Raw genomic sequence first — 23,150 nt, 5'->3', positions numbered from 1 at the left:
ATGACTAATTTAAGAAGCTAACCAGCAACCAGCAGGGAGATCCAGGATAGCTCAGCTTCTTCCTCCTCTGTTTTGATGAACATAAAACTGTTCGAGTCCTTCAGATGCATGTGATAAAGGAATTCACAACTATAAGGTTGCTATTGATGTTGTGCAAAAGGACTACGATTTGTTTGCCTAAGAAGCCACTTTATATGGGGTACTAATTGGCCTAAAAAGATTATGGTACAAGTGGTACGTCCCAGGAAAACAAACAAAACCAATATAGAGAAACAAGCAGATCAACAGGCGGGTAGTAGCGATAATGTTTTACACAAAGGGGGAAAGGACCACCAAATTTCAGGTACTGGCTTTCTTGATAATCTTTGAGGGGCCTGGTTACGTTAGCTGATTTGGGTTAGGTTGTGGAATCCTCCAAGGGTCAGATCAAGGGAAGAAAGACTGATGCAGAAGTCGTCTTTCAGCAGACTGTGAGGAAGAAGCTCCAACTATTTGGACACGTCTGGCAGAGTAAAGGCGGCTGCTGGCTGGGAACCTGCCGGGCCCGGCCGAGCGGGCAGGCGCGAGGGGCGGCTGCCTGAGGTAACCCGGCTGCGGGGCCGGCGGCGAAGGCGGCACGGGGCGCGTGATGGCGGCACGGGGCGCGTGATGGCGGCGAAGGCGGCACGGGGCGCGTGATGGCGGCACGGGGCGCGTGATGGCGGCGAAGGCGGCACGGGGCGCGTGATGGCGGCACGGGGCGCGTGATGGCGGCGAAGGCGGCATGGAGCGCGATGGGGAGAGACGGGGCCGCTCTGCAGGACCTCAGAGCGGCCTAAGGCGGGAGCAGGATGTAAGCGAGCGAGGGGGTGATTTGTTTTCGGTCATTTTAGCTCTCTGAGGTGGCTCCCAGTGGGATGGAGAACGTGGGAAGACGAAGCAGGGGCCTGGGGAAATGAGGCCGGCGTGATGGCCGCAGAGAGGCTGGGTCAGTGCGGCAGGGCAGGGAGCACGGGCCCGGCGGGCGCAGACCACGGGAGACGGGGCTGCCATTGGGGAACTGATGAGATCTTCCACTTGCTGTTTTGTTTGGGGGGCTTTGTTGCTGGTTTGGGTCTTTTTTCAGCTAGTTTTCAACTGCTGTAGAAAAGGACATTGAACAAGGTGGTTGGTGGGGCAACACAGAGCAAAGTGACGATTGTTAAGGTGCAGAAAGCACTGCTGCTTGCTCTTGTCCCCGATAACCGCAGGTTTTGGTTTGTGAGAGCCTCCTGGTTTAAACTGGCGCAGCCCCCTCCGGGCATCAACCCCATCAACAGGCACTGATCCTGCCTCAGCGGGAGCTTTCTTTCGAAAGCATGTCCCTGAACAGCAAGTATGCTTTTTATTTAGCCGCAGCTGGCAAACTAATAACTCTTCAACATCGAAGAGTTAACCTACATTTATTTTTCACTGGGTGTGACCGATTAGACGAGCTCAGCCGGCTGCCCGCGCTCACAACTCGCTGTGAGGCGCTCGATCCGCCCGCAACAAAGATGGCGGCGAGCGCCTTGTCCCGCTTGCGAGCCGGCCCACACCCAAGATGTCCGCCGAGGCGTCTCCGGTGCCCAAGCCTCGCTGTCGCCCCTCTTTTCCCTACGCAGGGCGGCGCGCCGCGGCCTCACCGGAAATGCGGCGCTCTAGCTCGCCTGGCCCGGTGGTGGGCGCCGGAAGGTCCGCCTCTCCCCGCGGCGGGTTCTCTATGGCCGCCGTGCGCCGCCTCCAATGGCAGGCCTGGCCCCGCCCCGCCCTGATCAGCTGATGGTGGCAATGTCTGTTGACAGGAGCCGCCTGGGCCGCGGCGCTGGGCGTAAGGGCCGGCGGGGGGGCCCGGGCCGGCGGGGAGCGGGGGGCGGCACCCCCTGCCCGCCCCTCGCCGCCCCGGGAGCGGGGCCCGCTGGGGGCGGAAAGTTGGGGAGCGAAGTGAGCGGAGGGAGGGAAGAAGGGAGGGAGGGAGGGAGGCAGGCCGCCCCAGCCCGCTCCCCCTCGGGCGGGGAGCGGCCCTGTGGGGTGGGGGCGAAGGGAAGGGGCTGGGCCGGCTGCGGGGGGCCGAGTGGCCGAGGGGGAGGGCTTTCCAGCGCCACACAAAAGGGAGCGGGCAGGGCCGGGGCCGGGGAGCCCCCGGGGGCGTGCGGGGCGGCGGCGCGCAGGGCCCGGCCCCGGGAGGGGGCTGCCGGCCCCCCGCGAGCCCTCTCCCCCCGGGTGCCGTGTGACGGTGGGGTTTGGGCCGCTTTGTTTGTTTTTGTCAGATGTGAATCCAAATGGAGCACTCGGAAGGAGGCGAGCGGAGCCAGCAGCAGCAGCAGCCCTGGGGGAAGCTGATCCGGCTGGGTGCTGATGAGGCAGAGCCGCACGTCTTGCTGCTGAAAAGGGAATGGACAATTGGTCGGAAGAAAGGTGGGACCGGGGCAGGCTGCGCTGGCGGCGGGCGGTGTTCGGGGGACAGCGGCCGCCCCCCTCCTGCCCTTTACAGCACTGGAAGGTGGACTGAAACTAGTCGGGTTTGGTGCTTTCGGCTGTTGGAGGCGCTTGCCAGGCGGTCCCTTAGTCCTAACTTACCTCTGGGCTCTGTGTGAAGAGGAAGTTTTACGCTGACCTTTTCTTTTTTACCGACTTGTGACATGCGCACGTTTAAAAGTGAATATGCCTTTTCAGGGGCCTGTGACAGTTTGTACAAATAAGAAAAAACGATTGTTGATTCAGAAGAGTTTCTGTGTATCAGTCCAGTTTACGTTCCCATTTCGTTTCTGTGGTTAAAATAAGTTGGAACTGCAATGCAAAATGCTTGTTCCTCAGAGAAAAGAAAACGCCCACATTAAAGCCCTTAATTCTTCTGGCCGTATAAAGATTGCCAACAAGTACTGAAAGTTTCTCTGAGAGTGGATTTGAAAGCTTTATTCCCAGAGTCTAGGCCTTTCACTACTTGCCTTTATTTTAAAGGATTTCACGCTTACTGTATTTAAAACAATCATTGCAGTGTTTTAATTTTTGTACTCTGCCCTGACAGCACTGATTTTCAGTTTCCTGTTCATCTGTTCAAGCTATTTGACTGACCAGTCGCATTCTGTAAATAGTCTTGAGCAAACACCAAATGCTATAGCTCTGTGAGAAATTTGGATAATGTATTGTAGGAAAATGTTTTGCCTATTCACGTTTGGTAATATACATTTAGATTGCTTATCGTTATCTAAGCTGTAGGTGAATTCTTCAAATTGAGGTCTAGTTGAGGATTATCTTGCAGAAAAAAGATGAATATTTGCGTGTTCTATTGCTTCTATAACTGTTTGCTAATGGATTAATAAAATGAGTGGTTACAAGCATACCAAGCTTTAGGTCATAAGTATTACTTAGAAAATCTTCAGGAGCATTAGAAGTGCTTGTTTACAGCATTTTGTCCTTCCTGCTCCCATACGAAAGTCTAACTCTGTAGAATAGAATGGAAATATTGGCATGCTCCTGGATAAAATTTAGTCTGCTCACTGTCAGCAGGCCTCCTAGCATCACAAGTCGTGAGGCCACAGTTAAGTCTGTAGCTGTTGGTTGTTCCTTGACTCTTAGGAGTAGACTAGTGATAAACTGTCACCAGCGTGTGTAGCAGTTACTGCTTTCCTCCTGGATGTGTTGTTCTTGCAGGCTGAGATACAGTGCACCCACAGCGTGAATAGGTGGAAGAGAATCATGTTTGTTAATTATAACTTGTGTAAACAAGTACTTGGAGTCGTTTGTGAGAGAGATTAGTGGGGAACCTTGAGCATTCAATGTTAAAGTGAAGTAAAAATACTGGATTTGCTCAGAGCCCTGGAGTCGTAGGTAGGAAGGTTTCTATCACATCGACGTTGTCATTACACTTCTCCTGCATATCCCTAAGTCTTAGTTCTGGATTTTTAATCTCCCTTCAGCTTTATTAACGTAATAGTGCTGTCAACAGAGATGAGGAAAATTTTCCTATTTAAAAACAAACAAAAGAAAGAGATTTTAACATAGAACAGTGATACTTTTTTATTTGTCAGCTGTTGGTTCCTGCTATGTCCCCCCCAATATACCAGAGTGAAGCAGAAGTTAAATCCAATGAAACAGTGTTACAGTGATGTGGGAAAAGAACTGGGTGCTCTGTGATGTCTGCCTCCAGAGTTTAGACTGAACACTTCAAATACGTGTGAATTTATCTCTGTACCACCCTAGAACGGAGTAATTGTGATTTGATTTCCATCTGTAAGGGCTAGGATTGGGGGGGAGGAAGGGAACCAAAACATCTTGAAATGGTTGAAATAAGCTGATATCGGCACATGGGGCTATCTCACCGCTTGTGTCACATACTAGATTGCGTTGCTGCCTATAGGCCAGTAGAAGTTTTGAACTGTTGTAGATGTACATGAGTCAGTTTGTTGTGCATTTATAGCCATGTAGAATGCTGATCTGTCTGTGTAATGTATATTTTTAAGCGCACTGGAAAATCTGCTTTCTTTTTAAGGTTGTGACTTATCTTTCCCTGGCAACAAATTGGTGTCTGGAGATCACTGTAAAATCATAGTGGATGAAGAATCTGGTCAAGTGTCATTGGAAGATACAAGGTTGGTTCTTCTGTGAACTTCTACTCTTACCTTCTTTTTAGGCTGTGAAGTAAAGTCTTGTGTATTGCTGGAGGCATCGATAGTAAATCCTTCTCTTTTTTGTCCCCGTCTCCCCCCCCCCCCCCCCCCCTTACTTCTAGGTTTGAGGGTTTTTTGGCTCTTTCTAACTATTTTTTTCTCTACAAAGGAATTCATAGTCCACTGGATGAGAAACACTTGATGTAATAGTTCTGTATCATATTTCTTTAGACTTGTGAAAAAAGTGATGCCAGCATTCTTAAAAGCTCTAAGCATGAATGTGCCTCAATTCACACTTGTATAGGGAAGAAAATACCTGCAGTGATGATCTCAAAGCATAAAGTAGATGTGGAGTAAGAATCTGTACTTGTTATACATCTTTCTGGTATTAAAAATATCTGTAGTCTATATAGCATAAGTAGTGTAGTAATCTAGCAGTTGTGGTGGGCATGTCAGATGGAGATTAGAGCCTGTTCAATCTAATTTAATAACAAAAGGTGTTTGCTAGATTTCTACTATTGATATTTCAGTTTTGTGTCTTTTGTTTACCCAGAATGATTTTTTTTTCTTTTCTGGGTGTTTCTGCGTTAAGTTAGGGGTGTGAGAACTGAAGCCCTTAGCATAGAAAGATATAAGCATATACTTCACTAGAACTACTGTTAAAAAGCTAAGCTAATTTAGTGGAACTACTTTTAGTATATAAAGTTAATTACATACTTCTTCACATACTGAAGGCCAGTGAATTTGCTGTACTGGTGAGGCTATTTCCTGTAGAATTCTAAGGCTACTGTGGGAGTACAAATAGCACTGCAGGGGTGGTGGGTGGTTTCCAGGGGATTTTAGTTCGTTTTCTGGTTTCCTTTATAAAATTTGAGATAAGGGTTTGAATGGAAGGGTATTTCCTAGGAGGAGATTGTAATCTTCTTCAAATTTTCATCTGCTTCATTTTTGACAGGATTTTTTTATCCAAGATTGCCAAAAGCTGCTGGTTTATTACATTTCAAGAACTCCGTGACATTTTAAAATGCTTCTGTAAACCACATGCTTTTTCTGCCAGGTTATTGCAGTCAGTAAAGAAATAAATAATACTTTTCTGCCAGCTCCCCCCATTTTTCATGTCTGGAAGGCATTTTACCCAGAGATGAAGACGACACTTCAAAATATATTGATGTACATACATAAAGAGGAAATTTCACGTTTGAGGTTTTGAAAAGTATCATGCTGAATCCCTGTTCCAACACACCAGAATGCAATTAAGGATATTGTTCTGGTAGCTCAGGGTTAGTATCAAATACCTGCTGAGCTTTTGACAAAAATCCCTCCAAGAGTATTCTGAAAAACCTTTGAACTGTGTAATTCAATGGCGTGCGCATTTTTGGAGGGCACTGGCAGAATGTATGAGCTCTAGTTGACATTTTTCTTTCAGCAGAATTTTTGCACCTCTGGTCCTTTTCTGTCTCTTCATCAATTAGTAGCTGTGTTGATATTAAAAGGAGTCTTTTTCAGGGTGAGGAACTCCCCTCCAGATATTTACATGGGCTATGCATTTCTTTTTATTTTATTTCCTCAAGTAAAACAGAACATATAGAATTATTCAGGTTGGAGGAGAGCTCAGGAAGTCACTTAGTTCAAACTCTGTCAAAGATGAACCACCACTGGATTTGGACTAGGTTGTTTAGGCTTTCTCTAGTCAGGTCTTGAAAACCTCTGGGGACAGAGATTCTGTAGCCTCTCTGGGCCCTTATTTCAGACCTTAATTATCCTCACAGTGACTTGTTTGTTTGTTTCCTTACATCTGTTTGAATCTTCCTTGTTTCAACTTATGAATTCTATCATCCCAGTAAAGAACCTGTTTCTGTTTTCTTGGTAACTTCCTCTTAGGTACTGGAAGGCTGCTGTTGGGTCCCCTGCTCACCAAGCCGCCTTCTCCCAGGCAAAACAAGCCCAGTTTCCCTAGCCCCTTAGCTCACAGGCCTTGTGCTCCAGCCCTCTGGCCATGTTGGTGGCTATCTGCTGGACTTGCTCAAGTTTATCAAGACCTTCCTTGTACTAGATGACCCAAAACTAGATGTAATATTTTAGATGTGGACTAATGAGTTCCAAGTAAAGGGGAATAATAATCACTTAATTTGAGTTTCTGACTACACCCCTGTTAATACAGCCAAGTGTGCTGTAGGCCTTCATCACTGCCGGGGTGCGCTGCTGACTTAAGCCTGGGCATAAGTCCAGGGTGTATGATCTTATGCTTAGTCATAAGATCCAGGAAGAACCCTTGGTGGTTGGTCTCTAGCCTGTGCTGTTGCAGGGGATTATTCCATCCCAGGTGCAGGACTTGGGGTTTGTTCTTGTTGAATATCATGACGCTCCTGCCAGCCCTTTCCTCTAGCCTGCTTAACTGCCTCTGAGCGGCAGCCCAGCTCTGCCCCTGCTTTGGTGTCATCCGCAAGCTTGATGAGGGTGTATTTCCTCTCCACTTACAGGTTGTAGCTAGAGAAAATAGCCTGGATAGATCCCTGGAGGGCTTATACTCCCAGAAGCTGTGGGATGGAATGCCAAATTTTAGGGGAAAAATATCAGGCCTAGCTAGGATGTCTAGGAAATGGCTTATAATTGTCATTCTCCAATGTTATCCCAAATTCCAAGACGTTTCAAACAACGAATCAGGCCGTGTTTGCCTACCATGGCAGTCTCGGAGCGTAGCTGTAGCTCTAAGCTTGAGAAACCGTCCCTAGTTTCAGTTGCATGTAGCTGGTAGAATTGGTTTAGACCAATGTCACGATAATACAACCTAAAGAAATTGTAAATGATGCAGAAACGTTCCTGCCTTTTTTTTTTTTTTCTTCCATACACACACACACACCCCCCAAGGCAGAAGGTGCAGCCAGCAGAAAACTAGCAAAGCCAAATTAAAGTTAATTTTCTATATGATATATTCATGAAAAGGTGGGGCTTGTTACAATGGTACTGTAATAGAAAGGCTGCACCTATGGAGTACTACCAATTAGCTGCTTATGCAGCTTACAAGTCTATGTATCTAACAAAAAAGAATAAGATGCTTTATGTGTTCTGCTTGCCTGTGAGCTGGTATGAAGTATGGCTACCATTTGCTGAATCAAGAGAGTAAGCAGCTTGATATGAGTACTTGCAGAAGACTATCTGTTCTTCTGAGTCTTCCAATGTTTGTGTCAAGTATCAGATGAGCTCCAAAAAATCAAGCAGGCTGAAAGAAAATTATTTTTGAGTGTTTGAGTTGGCACTACAGATGTCCAGAGTCCCAGAAAAATGCTGCAATATCAGCTTTTTCTTCTCTGAAGTGGAAAATAGTTTGGAAACATTGCTGTGGTCAAGCTCAGATTTTTCTGGTGAGGAGGAGTGCATTGAAGGAGGCAGCTAGTGTGGGACAGTTGAACTAAGTGGACTTTGTTTCTGTATTGTAGCTAAACCAAAGAATATCATCAAATATATGTAGACAGCCGACATTGGTTTTTATCTCCCTGGTAGCGTAATGAGTTCTTGGGTCTACTTTGGAAGGAATTACCATACATTTGCAGGTGAAAGAAAATGTGTAGAGAGCTCAAAATTATTGAGTAAATAGAAATTTGGAAGTTATGAACGCCAAGAGTTAGCAAATAGTACAATAAAATATTTGCAGACTCACCCTTTTTTGGGGTATGTTTCTGCTTTATTTTCCAAACCATGCACTAGTTGCTTTATACTGCTTGAAAGAAAACAAATTATACAAGCTGACCTAACACAGTGGAGGCAGTAGTTGGCTTGCCCTAAGTAAAGCAATTGTAAGATTCTCCATTTTGAAAAAGAAATTTTAAAGGCAACTAAGGTAATTTTTTTAAAGACCTCCTCTTGTTGTCTTCTAGGATTTTTTTTTTTATGTATTCTAAGTAGTAAGTGATGTTTCAGAGCAAGAAGCTGTTTACACAAGGCTGATACTCATGTGACAGGCAAGCAGATATTCCCTTCCTGTGGGTAAATCGGAGGTTGATCTTCAGTTGGTGCTGGTGTCCTTTCTGCTACTAAATTCTCCTCACCCTACCAGTCAAAATTATTTCTGTGAACTTTAGAAGAATGGAGAATTAGAGAATCCCTTCTGTGCTGCGTCACTTAAAAGAATTCAAAACTCAGTTTACAGTTTGTTCAGGATAATATACATTTAAATAGCAGGTAACTATTAAAACTATTAACCCGGAAGCTTTACCGTAAATTACATTCTTTTCCTGGGTGGATGCAGTAATTACTAAAAAGTAACAGACTGGCGTTTTTCTCGGAAGGATACCAAAGTATCTTACACCACACAGATCATTCACCTACTTCAAAAGTAGGCCTGTGCTGAGTGAAATGTAGCTGTTCCCATCAAATCTGCACAACAGTTGGGACTGGGAAGTAAAGGTAATGTCTGGTTCGTTAATCAAACTGTAGAGTCATCAGCCACGTTGGAATTGAGTCAAGGCCTGACTTTTTTCTTCCACTCTTTAGAAAAGTGACATTGGGACCTTTTGTGACTTTGTTTCACAACACAGACAATTTATGTCCGATAGTACCGTTTTTCTTCTCCACCTCAGAAATCATCCATCCAGTTGGTATCAGTTCAATATTAAGTCCTAATGAATGGCCTTCATACTTGGGATTCTCATTGTACTTTCTACTTACTTATTTTATGGGGACTTTAGTTTAATTTGAGACATCGGAGGAATGTACAAATGTCATAATTTATCATGTGTGTCTGGTTAAAAAATACGCACAACATGAATTCGATATGTCACCATATTTGTTAAATGCCTCATGCTAAAGCCTGAAACTGGAAATGAAAGACTAATACAATTATCTGGCGTAGTTGGATATCTTTTTTTCCCCTTTGATTGTTGGCTGAGATATAAATACCACTACTTTGCTTTGTTAATGTATTTAAGAAAAGCTTATGGTTTTCTGTGTTAAGTGGTATCAGTTTATTCCTACTTCATTTGGGTCTGTGGATGCCAAATAATTCATTAGTCAGCTCTCACTGAAGTCTGTATAACTGTGCAGAACTGAAAAGATTTGGCTATTCGTAATCAATTTGACAATCAGGGTCTTGGGTAGCTATTTCTGCAGCTTGCCTTGTGAGACCAAGCACGAGGGGTTACTAGATGTGTGATGATTTTTCTTTTTTTCCAAGAGTACCTCACTTGAGTTATTGGCCCTCGTAACCATCTTGGAACTTGGCAGTCATGACAGAGCAACTTCATAAAATACATTGTTGTGACATTTTTTTCCCTGTGTTTAGTGAAATATTGGAACTAGGAATTGCCTGTAGAAGCTAAACCTCAGTAAGAGACAATTCTTGTTACTTGAGTTTAGCTGTTTTATTGCAGAAGACGGTCTAAAACACTTAGGGCAGATGGGAGATGCATGCTTTGTTTTGCCTTCTGGAAAACGAAGGAGGTCAAATTTACTGTTTCCTAGTTTTGTTAAAGGACCTCGGACAGGTTTCAGGGATTGTTGTAAGCTTTACTGTTTCTTTGACAATTGAAGGAGGTGCAATTTTTGCTTCGATATAATCTTTTTAATGTATTATCACTAGCATCAATGTTAAGTTAAAAATGGGTAGAGTTTCTAACAGACTGACTAAAATCCTTTTTTCCTCTTGATTGCTAAACTTTGGCATTCTTTTAGTGATGTCTCTGTTCTGCTGGTTCTTTGATGCTTTCAGACTAGTCAACGTCTGTATGCCTGAGGTAGAAAGGCAAGCTTAAAATAGTTCTCTTGCTTATAGGAGAAGCTTGAAGATTCTTTAATAGAGCAAATATCGATGTGAGCCAAAGATTTTTGTGTGTTTCTTGATGTTTAAAGTAGCGTTTTTATTTTTTTGTATCTTGTTATTGGATTAGTTGACTCAACCATGTAGACAGTGAAAGCCATTACAGAGGTAAGAGCAAGAACCGATACCTTGATCAAGACTTGCTGTAGTGATTCAAAAGGGTTTGCTTTTCCTTTTTTACTCTTTAACGCTTTCGACTTCGTGTCCAAAAAGGTCAACAGTACGAAGTTCCAGTTTTCTTTCTCTGTTCATGTTACTAAATGACAAGAGGTTTTCCCAGGTTGCCTTTTAAAAGAGAAATAATGAGAAGGGAAGGTGCTTATTTCTGAATAACCATCCCTCTCCTCTGGAGAGACACTGGCCTGTTGGCGGCAGGCTGTGTCGAGTCCTGGGCACAAGCGGTGGCCTCCAGGAGGTGGCAGCAGAGCTTTGCTGTTATTTCATGCAGCAGATTTTCTGTTCGTTTCTATTTGGTACTAATTGCTGAGATTTTGAATGGTAGAAGACTGAAATTCTGGAATGCTGCAGCCCTGATAGAGGCTTATTGCAGCTGAGCTGGAATTATTCAGTACTTGGATAACTTGGTTATAAAACGCTAATAGCTTGTGTATAAAACATCACCCATAGTGAAGGAGATACCTCCCTTAATCAGCGATGCTCTGCCTTTTCCTCTTCCCCCACTTCATTTCTTCCATAAGTCTTGGAGTTTTTATCAATATCAAAATAATTCATTCCAATTCATCTTTTAATTACGTGTAACTGGTTTTCCACCTTACTAACTTCTTGCTTTTGAGTCGGAAACAGTCTGAGTAACCTCAGAATTTTAGGTTTTTTACTATTTGAAGCAAGAGGGGAGAAAAAATAATGCCACGTGGCATCCCTGACTGTACAGGAAAAGTTCCTTTGTCGCAGAATGTCTTGGGAGATTCCCGGTGTTAATTGGAAAACATAACCTAAACTTTTTTAATGGAACGCCTATCGTCCTTTCCTGTTTAATAGTTAAAGGGTGAAGATTATTGTACAGAAACAATCCTCTAATTGGCCAAATGTCAGGGATCTTTTGTCTGTCTATCTGTTTGTCATCTACCATCTCTTTACCAGTTGCTGCAAATGAGCTTCGAAGTACCAGTAGCTCTTTTTTTTAATCCTGGCTTACATTTTTGTTGAGAGCCAATAGTTTTTCTTCATTAAAAGTATCTTGTGTTTTCCCTTCCTTCTCCTATGTGATTATGAAAACATTTATGCTAAGTTATCTCTTCTTTCTCTTTACAGTACTAATGGAACAGTAATTAATAAACTGAAAGTGGTTAAGAAGCAGACATACCCTTTACAGACTGGGGATGTGATCTATGTTGTTTACAGAAAAAATGAGCCAGAGAACAGTAAGTAAATGATATTTTTTAAATGGCATGCTTAGTCATTTTTTTGAGTCACGACAGAAAAGAAATATCAGTACAATTAAAACAGAATTACTCAATTTTAAGACAAATAACTTGCTAATATTTAAAAACTAGTCACTATAAAAGAAGTCATGAATGTGCCAGTTTTCACAGGGACAAGTCTGAGCAACTGTCTGAAATTGAAATGTGCCTAGAAGTAGTTTTGGAAGAACTAATGCATGGAATGGTAACTAATGAGGTCCTGCTCACATGCCCAGTGCTGCTTTTAGAAGTCACATTGCTGGGGTAGTTGTTGATACTTTATATATCACATTGAAGCAATTTTGGGCATCAGAAGGAAAGGCTGCAAAAGCTTTTTGTTTTGTTTTGGATTGGGTTTTTTGTTTTAGAGAGGGAAGAGGCAAAATGGGGGGGAGGTGGGGAAAGCCCTATAGTGAAAGTAGAATTAGTAAACTTGGAAAAATATTTGCGTGGTCTTAAAGAAGAATCATGCCTTGCATGCCTATAATTCTTCTCAATAATTCTTTTCAGGATGATGCAATTGAAATAACATAATTAGGTTTTGGTTTTGTGGGATTTTTTTGTTGTTGTTGTTGTTTTTTTTTTCCTTAAATAAAAATTAACGGTGGTCCTTCCTCAAAGGTTTTTAAATAAGCCAAGCTGTTGTTGGGCAGGAAGTAATGTCCTTTCATGTGTTAACTGCGTAGAAGTCGGGGACCAAGGTTTAGGTGTAAGTGCTCAGTTTTTGCAATGGAACGAAATTAATAAAAGATTTCATGAATGATATGTGTTGTCATCTGTCTTAGAGATGTTCATAAACGATTTGGGAAATGATAACTATTGAGGCAGCAGAATTTTCATTTCATACCTTTTTGTTTCGTACCATTTCATTTCATTCAGTTATATGGGATCATTAAATCCAACGCTGACTGAAAAGATTTACAGAAAGAATTTGGTTGCTCATTATTATGGAATAACAGAGGGGGTTCAACTCTGATAAATGGAGGGGAGAGAGGGAATGGGCAAGCTCTTTTTTTACATATGTATTGTTGTGCCCCAGCCGACTGCTCTGCCCATTAGCATGCAATTCTTCTTTTAAGTGCGAAATATGTAATATTTAAATTTTAGCAGAGAGCACTCACTTTCTGGAAAAGACTTTAGATGAAAGAGGCATTTTAAATGTTAATTCTCATTACTGTACTTGGTAGCTCTGAAGTGGAACTTTAAGGTGAACAGACAGACTTTGTATGGTCATAGGCTCCCCTATTATAGTGAAGATAATTGGATGTACTGGGAGATGGGAGGGTGTAGTATGAGGTACATTTACAGCATGATATTTAATGTTAAACACAAGACTGTACAGTAACAGACACATGAACTGTTAATCTAAAAATTCTAGATACATACATACCCAGTACTGAAATCCTTCCTTTATGAAGCTGCTGTTCATATATATACAGACAGATTTATGCTGTCTGATGTAAATGTTACAAGAAGCAGTGATAAGCTATGTTTGGCTGGCTGGCTGGCTTGTTTATCTCCCAAATCCTTCTAAGATGTCACTATTGCAGTTGATGCTACTTGGAAGAACTCACGTGCATTTTCCAGGTACTTTGTAATGAACTGGATCACTGATTCCTGTTTGGGTTAACAAGTATTTGAGTTACCAAGCCTCCAGTTTTGCTTTTTCAGCTTCTCCATCTTTAAAAACAGAGGAAGAATTTAGATCTGGCATGCCTATTTGGCCGTTCTGAGTAGTTCTGAAGGAGACAATACTCTAACTTTCGATCAGAAAAAGGGTTGCTACAAACTAAGAGAGTCTTATTTGCTTCTAGGTGGCTGGAGGTCAAAAAAAGTAGCAAGTCAGGGGAATCTTTGCAACTGTATTAGGATGACGTAAGATGGAGAAGAAAGGGATATTATCCAGTTGGTTTTATTAATAGATACTAAATTAGTTTCTGGATGAAACTTATGGTGTGTCTTAATCTGTGTTTTTGAGAGTTCATGTATCTCATGAAGAAATAAAATTGATTGACGAAGTTGAGAAGTGAGCTCTGAATAAGCTTCTTCGAAGAACTTTGAAATATCAGTAAAAATACAGTTTGTTCTGACACAGGGCAGATTTTAGGTTTAAGAAATTGATTAAGCCTCTGGTTCCATGGCTGGCACAAGTTAAACGTCACACAAAAGCTGCTCTGCCTGTTTTCCTGAGAAGAAAAGATCTTGCTGTGCTGTTCCTAATTGCCTGCTAAGTAGGAGTATTAACACTGTACTATAGCGGTGACCCCTCACTTGCCTCTTCCATTGTCAGGCACTTTGGGGAGGCAGCCACTTGTGAATAGAAGTTGTTTATGCGAGATTAAGGTTAGTGAATTTTTGTTTAAAGATTTTGATCAATATTTTTTAATCTCTTTCAGATGTTGCTTATCTTTATGAATCCTTAAACACAAAACATGATGCAACTCAAGAACCAGTAGGTAAGGAAGTAATTCAAGATCCATGAAGAGGAGCTAAGCTCCAATGACTAATGTAACCCTCTTGAGAGAGTTTGATTCCTTGGAATTTTGAAGCCGTGATGTGGTGACTGTCACAGAGATCTTTTTCTTTCCTTTCTCCCCTTCCAACTGTAGAAGTTAATGTAGAAAACCAATGCCATGTGACCAAAGATACCTCAAGTACAGGAAGAAGTAATGATGAGACCCAAATTACCTCATCACCATCAGCTACTCAGTCTTGCTATGAGGAACCACAGCCATCTACTTCTACATCTAACCTCTTTAATGCTGCTTCTACCTCTCTTATTGAGTCTGCATCTGTTCAGCAGGATAATCCTTCTACATCTGGTAAGAATTGTGTCAAGTATTTAAAGTTTGATATCCCATCCACTGTTACTCTAGTTTTTAATTTTAACAGATTAATCTCTTACCCCTAACTGGGTCTTTAGCATTTGCTTTGTAAAGTTCTAGTGAAAATACCAGGTGGGTATGTGCATTTTAACTTTCTCTCTATGAGTAGGCAGGGGAAATCCGGGTGGATGAGTAAGGCAATTGTGAGAATTGCTTGTGCTGAGAGGGGCAGAAAACGCACATAAATCCCAAGCTGGTGCTGGTCTATCTTTACAATACAGTTTTGTAGTGGGGCACTGGTGAATGCTTAGCAAATGTATGTGGCTCATATAACAAAGTAAGTAGATCTGAGTGCTCATGGAGTCACTCTGAGAAGCTGCTCTAATTGTCGCTGTTACTGCTGCCAATCACCAGTCCCCTTTCCCTTGCTTAGAGCTCTAAAGGGCCAAAATATACCACATGGATCCCTAGTCTAGCATCTTGCATTATGTTGGCAAGTGTAATACCCCAGTGCTGTGTAACTCTTAAAATGGAACTGGAGCAAGAATGGCTATCTAGAAAGCAGCATTTGTCAACAGGTCATTGGGACTTTTTAAACATGCTCCTATGAGAACAAAGCTTTGCCCTCCGCTCTGATCCTGACCTTTTACATATGATCAATATTGCATAAATCCTCTGCCTGGCATCTTTGTCAGGAAGACCTGGTGTGGATAATAGTCCTATGAATAAATACTCTACAATTTAAAGAGGGATGAGGATTTTAGGTAGGGTTACACAACTAATACCTTGTTTTCCCCCAGGTCTTCCAATTAGTCAGATTGGCTCAGAATGCATCTAGTATAGTTATGCAGACATTGCTTTTTTGCTCCACTTTTCCCTATTCAGGTGTTTGGATTGATGTGTGTGCATCATCAGTGTTTGAGTACCTTTTGTTTTCACATGTCCCATATCTGTATGCAGCTATGTTCGTGTTTCTGGTTTTATTTTGCAGGATCACAATCCTCAGTTTTCACTCCTGTGCCTGCTTTCCCCATCTTAGAATCTGTGTGTCTAAGAGCACTGGATGATGAACACGAAAAGCTGGATATGAATACTGAAACTTCTGCAGTCACTTCAGAAATCACTGACAAAGAAAAAGCAGATTCAGATGCTCAAAGGACAGGGGAGGAGGAGAGTTTGGAACCTGCAAAGAAGAAACTAAAAGGAGGCTAGTATACTACAGTATTGCACAACCTACCCTGCACTCTTTTATTTTAATGTTATTGTTGAGAGTTAGTTTAAAAAGCCTAATTAGAAACTTAAAGCCATGTCCATTTTTCATAGAAGCCAAATGAGATTAACAGAAACATAAGCATCTGTGCTTATTTTTCTTTATTAATATGAAATAAATTCAAAACGCATGCATATCAAACCTAGAAGGTCTTGAAAGGTTATGTTAGTAGGGGATAGGTAACTGTTTTCCTCCTTACAATGTTATTTTATGTTTTAGTATTGTATTAAATAAGAAAAGCAAAACCTCCCTCTTGTTCCGCACCCCACCTCCCCAGGTCAGCTGTCATCAGTCCTTCTTCAATTTGTTTCTTGCTTCTTATTGACTTGATTTCTGGTCCAGTGAAAATAATGGCTTCAGTAGCAGGAGCTGTTACGTGTAAAGCAAGAGCCTTTAGTGGGACCATTGCCAGTGAAAAGGGAATCAGTGTATATCTTTCAGGTCTTTTTTTTTTTTTTTTTTTAACAAAGTAAATTTTAAAAAGCTTCAAAAACTACATACTGTGGAATCTTCTGTCTTTGTAGATGAAGATGCTTGTCCAAATCTTTCACCAGCAGCTCCAAGTGAATGTATAATTAAAATTGGCTCTGAAGATGCAAAAACGTCAAATGTGAAACCAGATAAGATGGAAGAAACATTAACTTGCATTATCTGCCAAGAACTGCTGCATGACTGTGTAAGGTATGTATGATTGACAAAAACTGTAATCCTGCGGTGGTAATAATAAGTTCAGTGACAACTCTTTGAGCATGCCAGGATATTTAGGGTTTTCACAAACCCTTCTGAGACCCCCTTTTTTCCCCTCCCAGTCTATATAGTCAAATCAACACTAAACAGGTTTTTGAATGTTACGAGTGTATCTGAAAAATGAAAGATTTATGTTTTGACTCTGTTTCTTTCATTGTTTTCGTGTTTGTGTTTTCCAGCTTGCAGCCTTGTATGCATACTTTTTGTGCTGCCTGCTACTCAGGATGGATGGAAAGATCTTCTCTGTGTCCAACTTGTCGTTGTCCGGTAGAACGTATTTGTAAAAATCACATATTGAACAACTTGGTTGAAGCTTATCTGATTCAGCATCCAGGCAAGTTGAACAGTGTGTGACAGAATCTGATGTATTTCACACGTTAGCTGCGTAATTGATGTATGCACACACTGTTGTCTATTAAATGGCTATGTATGTTTTATTACTCTGCTGTTTTCTCTGACGTGGCTGTTAAGAAAACAAGTGCCTTTAATATGACATAATAACTTGTAATATTTCAAAGACTGGGTGAGAACTGAAGGTGATTTAGTACTATAACTGAGTATGCTAAGAATTCTCAATTTTATTTTGCTACTTAATCATGAGAGGGATATCAGTTTTATCAAATAGGGCACACTGACTGATTAGGCCACCTAAGCTCAGATACTTCTGAAAAATACACTTGAATATGGATTTAATTAACTTTCATCATGGCCTCTTGAAAATAAAACTTAAGTTGCCTGATAGTACACTTCCACTAACAGAGAGGGGAATTTAACTAAGATCTTCTAGTACTCCGTTATCCAAAAATAAGTTTTGTGGAAATGAAAACACAATAATCGTAACTGTGTTATTAAAGTAGGGTGGGGATAAGGGATGTGAGGTGTTCTTTTCTCTTGAAATTTGAATTTGGTTCTCCTGCCAGATAAATGTCGTAATGAAGATGATGTACGTAGCATGGATGCTAGAAACAAAATTACTCAAGACATGTTGCAACCTAAGGTGCGGAGATCGTTTTCAGACGAGGAAGGAAGTTCTGAAGATTTATTGGAATTGTCAGATGTAGATAGTGAGTCTTCAGATATCAGGTATGTCTATAAGTTGTGCGCTGAATTAGATTTACTTATGTTTGAATGCACAAACCCACAAACTGAGCTACTTTCACAAAAGCTGCTATTGCTGAGAGTGTTTCCATGATCATTGCCAGAATGAATCTTATTTTTGTTTTCAGGTAAGTTCATTCTTACCAGTAATTATTTTGGCAATTCTACTAGCCATCCTACTGAACCTTGAGCAGTCAACAAAAAATAATTAAAATTACAACTCCCTAGAAGTCCAGCAAGATTCAGTTTATGGCCAGCAGTGCTATCCTGAATTGTGCAACAGCTTCATGTGAGATATGTGAAATGACCTTTTCCAATTAGGAGTTGGCTGTTGCCTTAAGAGAAGACAGATTTCTGGCTAAGATCTTGTCAGGAGACAAAGCAGTCCACAACCCTGTGAGTGCAGCTGCAATGATGGTGTTTTCTTATGTGTCTGGAATGCTGCTTTCACCAGGTGTATGGTACTGAAGCAGCTGATGCTTGACCTAGGGATTCCCAGGCACGAAAATATCTCCTCTCTACTTCCAATGGCAAACATTTTTTGCTCTATGTCTAGAGGGGAACAGAAGAAGTCTTCATGTAGATAATTACTCCAGCTTTTGTTCCTCTCTTTCTTGTCCATCTCGCTTCCAGTCACACTGCTCTTTTTTCTTTTTTCTTGGGGAATACTACAGAGTTTTTATCTGTTACAACTACAGCAGTCTTCACAGCTGTGAGGTACTGAATTATATAAACTTCCATATGTTACTGGATGAAGAAATTCCAAATTTAAACTTTGAAAGTATGACCAACCCTGTCTAGCATAGGGATATGAGTTATATTTGCATTTGTTGGGTGTGATTTCCTATGACCTTATTTTGTTCTTTCAGTCAACCATATATAGTATGCAGACAGTGCCCAGGGTATCGAAGACACTCTGTTCCAACTCTGCCTGGCACAGGCCAAGAGACAGAAGCAGGAGGAATGCAAGCGCTGGGAGATGCTCCGTCTACATCTGCCAACTTCCCTGCAGGTCAGTGTCATGAAATCTTCAGTAGTGTGAGACTAAAATACTACAACGCAAACATCCGTTATGAACTAAGCAAGCTCACTCTCATAGTACTGCGAGAGTAGCACCACTTCGCACGGGTGTCTTTGCAAATATCATGAGATTCGACCATGGGTTTTCTGTGGTTGTCCAAAATAGGTTGCTGATGGTTGGTAGTTCTTAAACTGTTCTACATATTGAAATATTTTACACACCTACATAGTTTAGAAGTGTGAATGCCATTTTTCTGCTCTTTTATAGAATCTTTGTAAGAATGATACTGCTTTCTTGTTACTTTCAGATTTTTATGTTGCTAATACTCGCTAAGATTCCTAGTCCAGATTGCAATTGTGTACATTGTTTAGTCTATCCTTTTTTTCCTGTTTTTAACTCATCTAGCTGTCCAGGAATATGTGTGTCCTGCTCAAGGAAGCCATGTAATATGCACCTGCTGCTTTCAGCCAATGCCTGACCGAAGAGCAGAGCGTGAACAGAATCCTCATGTTGCTCCTCAGCAATGTGTGTACTTCTTTATTTCTTTCTTTCTTTATTTATTTATTTATATCTTGGCTACAGAACTAAATCTCTCCTTATTTTTAATTAAACTTAAGTTTACTTTGAAGATTGTTCTTTATTTGAATATTCTTTATCTGGACTCTTGTAGTGACAGCATGAAAGAATCTTCCTTTATAAAATGTATTATTCCTCTATAGAATCTATTTTAAATGAGAAAGTTGTACTTTTTTTAACAAGTTTATCAGGGCTCTATTGTTATTGATTTAAAAGAACAATAACTGTTGACTTTTGTTGTGTGCAGGTCCTTAGAGGTGTTTTTTTGTTATTTTACAGGTACAGTTTGTCTGCAACCCTTCTGTCATTTATACTGGGGCTGCGCGCGGATGGCATGTTTTGGCTGTTTGGCCCCGTTCTGTGGTATTGTGAAATAATCTGTTTCTTATGAGCCTGCTCACTTTGCACTAATGTCTGTCTGTCTTGAACTTTAGGTAATTTAAGAAATATAATAGATTAGTTTCTAGCGCAGGCGTGCAAAAGGAAACAAAGGCTGTGTCCTCACATAACAAACATAAAAAATTCTTGAGTGGTATGTGTCTTAACTTCGAAAGGGTTTAACTTCTTGTCTTCATACCATATTGGGCATGAAAACTGCAGTTGTTGAGGACAGTGCTTTCCTGTATAAAAAGAATTATGGTGTATTTCAGCCTAGTAAGAGAATCATACAAATTAATGCAAGAGCACTGAACATCTTAACTGATTAGAAAAGAACCTTACCCTCTTAAACATGCAGACTTCTGAAACTCAAGGTTTTAGGCATTTTTTTTAAAAATAAATTAGAACAGCTGAAATGACTTGGCTGCAGTTTGAAGCTAATGGAATATGCTTTAATAGCACTGTTAATTTGTGCAGATTAGAAGTAGTGTTTGTGGACTAAAGGTGAAATTGTAAAATCTCAATGTCTTTGCCACTGGAAGTTATAAATCACATGCTTTAGCATATGCTGAATGCAGTCATTTACTTGGTGCTCACATGTGTTGAATGCAGTCATTTATTTGGTGCTCACATGAGTCTGTGCACGTTATTTCAGGAAACAGAAGAACCTTCAGAAAATGTGTGAGGGCCATGGGCTTGGGGGAAGAAATAGTAACTTTTCTTCTTCTTGTTCTGATTAGAAATAAATCTTGGTGATAAGTGTTTAGATGGAGTCCTAAATAACAACCACTACGAGTCAGATATCCTAAAGGTACGTTTAAAAATCATTGTGTGATGCATAACAGATGTGCAAAGTTTAAGATGTACTCGCTCATGAAATGATAGTGATGTACTGCCTAACAGTTACAGTGGCAGCGTTGTGTCACTTGCAGCACCTGATTCTAAAAGACGAATTTAATGAGCCCCTAACGTTCAGCTGGACCAAAGTTATAGTTACTGTGTAGAGACTGGAAGTATTTTGGGGTGATAATTTGGCTCTTGCAGCCTCTGTGTAAGAGAGCGTTGTGTTCTAGAGATGCATTCCATTTAGCGTCAGCTCTTCCCATACCACCCAAATGAACAACAACAAAAAATCACTTTCATGCAGTCCTGATGTTTAATTTCTCCAATGTGTATGCCTGACAGGTGCCAAGAAGGCCAAAATTCTAGACATAACTTCTGAATTTGAGTTTAAAGGATTGATAGACACACTGTAGAATTCAGATATATTTGATTGTTAAATCATAAAAGTATTTTACTTGTGTGAATTATTTGTTAGGCAAGCCAGTTTCTACAGTCTAAAGTGTAACATCCAAAATATTAATTAAGGGGAAAATAATTCACTAAAAAAATACCAGGAAAACAAGGGTTGTTAAATATTTTTTTATTTTTTCCCCAGACAAGTTAAATTTTATGCTAGGTTGCATGGAAAATATTTTGTCCATACTATAACGGGGTTATCTAAATTAGGTAAACCAGATGAAATCTTGATTTAAGGTAAATGAGAGCGACTGAAATGAATCTATTTGCATTCCTTTGGGAAAAATGGGGATCTAAAAAAAAAAAAAGATACTGAGTGGAAGGTTTTTTTGGTGATCTGAAAGTATCATGCTAATTAAGTTAAAGATACTTAATTTCTACTTGTAATCAGCATCAATCCATTTTGAAAACCTAGTTAGATCTAGATTTGGAAATATTTGAGGGTAAATGGCTTGGTCGCTCTTTAGTGTTGGAGATTTTTCTAGATTAAACACTTACATTACTCTTTTCAGGATTACCTGGCATCCAGGGGTTTGACATGGAAAAATATGTTAAACGAAAGTCTCTTAGCTCTTCAAAGAGGAGTTTTTATGTTGTCAGGTATGTGTTATGTTCATTTTTGCACATGTATAGCTCTTTGTCTATATATAACTCAGTAACATTATCGAGAGGTTTGAAGTTCTGTGGACATAACCAGTGCCATCGTGACATTTTTCTTAAATCTGATTTCTCAAGCCTTACACTGACATTATGTACAAACTGGTTTTCTCCCCAGATTACAGAATTACTGGGAACACAGTGCTTTGCTACTGTTGTGGCCTTCGCAGCTTTCGAGAACTTGCCTACCAGTACAGGCAGAATATTCCTGTTGCTGAATTGCCAGGTGGGGGTTGTTTCACACAGTAAGGGGGGAAAAGTCATTTGAAGAGTTAAAGTCAACTTCATCCTGGTATCCATGGGTTTTTAGCACCTTCATGTAGCCACAGCGCAAATCTCTCTTCAGGGCTAATATCTTATGCTGATTGCTTTCCTTGTCAGCTGCTAAGTTTGCATATAGTTATTGTCAGACTCCCTAATGGAATCTTTTCTTTCAGTATGATTTCTCATCTGTAGAATAAATCTATCTGCATAGTGAAAAGAGGAATTCAGTAAAATCCAGAATATAGTCAACAGGAACTAGTTGCTGTAATTAAATTTATTTTCCCATTTAAATACATAAAATGATGCACCTCCTGAACAATTTCACATTTTACCAGCGCTCAACTAGGAACAAGAATGGTTTTGTAAATTAATTCTAAGTATGTTTACATTTACGGCTTTAGTACAAAATAGCATGCAAGCAACTGTGCCTCCTTCAATCCTAAATCCGTTGGGAAGAGCAGCTCTTCCAACAGTCTACTTTCAAATGTTACTTTTGTCCATCTAGTTCCTGTTGCTAGCAACAGCTTCCCTGTCCTTAATTGTTGAGACCTCTGCTTCTGCTGCTGTGCGTAATGAGAGACAGTCAGTCTACCTTGTTTCTCCTTAGTAGTGCTTTTCATTTTAGTGTAACAGCCTGCTGGACAGCTGAGTTACGTTTGTAAAAATGGGGGGAAGAGAACAAACTCTATGCAAATTAATACATTTTTCTTTTGTATGGAAATGTATCTAGACATATGCCCAGTGTCTTAAACTCTAAAGTCCATCTCTATTAAACTAAATGGTAAAATTTCAGTTGATAGCACTGAGAACCAAAGCCTTTCATCATAAGTCTGCGTGAGCCTAATATTCAGAATGAATTTTTTTGTCCTTCACTAAGTGTTTGCTTTGTTTCTAGAAAGGTGAACCAATATAGTTTACAGTCGTTTCTTGCCAATCATGTCTTGTTTCTCTACAAAGCCTGCTCTGAGTAACCACCATTGCAGTGGCTTAATAATCTACATCACCTTATTTAATGACTTCTGTAATAAAGGTAGCATTTCATTTGCTCTTTCTGTAGTGACTGTCACATCACGTCCTGATTGCTACTGGGGGCGCAACTGTCGAACTCAGGTCAAAGCACATCATGCCATGTAAGTTATTCAGAAACCAAAACCACCTTCTAAATTGTATCTTTC

General features: G+C 40.8%; 1 protein-coding gene across 5 annotated transcripts in view; it reads left to right on the top strand.

The window, feature by feature from the left end:
* The first annotated feature begins 1,751 nt into the window (after positions 1-1,751).
* CHFR (checkpoint with forkhead and ring finger domains) overlaps positions 1,752-23,150 on the top strand; it is a 32,018-nt gene continuing 10,619 nt past the window's right edge. For 3 of the 5 annotated variants that reach the window (XR_014229541.1, XR_014229542.1, XM_082324762.1), the window contains exons 1-17: positions 1,752-1,828; positions 2,268-2,415; positions 4,490-4,589; positions 11,692-11,801; positions 14,237-14,296; positions 14,450-14,662; positions 15,657-15,872; positions 16,460-16,616; positions 16,862-17,016; positions 17,603-17,765; positions 18,650-18,792; positions 19,207-19,326; positions 19,657-19,740; positions 20,496-20,566; positions 21,567-21,654; positions 21,830-21,937; positions 23,033-23,105. Coding sequence is in view for 3 of the 5 variants with exons in the window: in XM_082324762.1 (XP_082180888.1) it covers positions 2,280-2,415; positions 4,490-4,589; positions 11,692-11,801; positions 14,237-14,296; positions 14,450-14,662; positions 15,657-15,872; positions 16,460-16,616; positions 16,862-17,016; positions 17,603-17,765; positions 18,650-18,792; positions 19,207-19,326; positions 19,657-19,740; positions 20,496-20,566; positions 21,567-21,654; positions 21,830-21,937; positions 23,033-23,105 (1,997 nt within the window). In the remaining 2 variants the exon portion in view is untranslated. The other 2 variants (XM_082324764.1, XM_082324763.1) reach the window with 2 other exon arrangements.

Source organism: Platalea leucorodia, assembly GCF_965183815.1.
Source record: "Platalea leucorodia genome assembly, chromosome: 12".
NCBI classification, from domain to species: domain Eukaryota; kingdom Metazoa; phylum Chordata; class Aves; order Pelecaniformes; family Threskiornithidae; genus Platalea; species Platalea leucorodia.
Note: the sequence above shows the minus strand (reverse complement) of the source record. Positions and strands in the feature narration are given on the sequence as shown.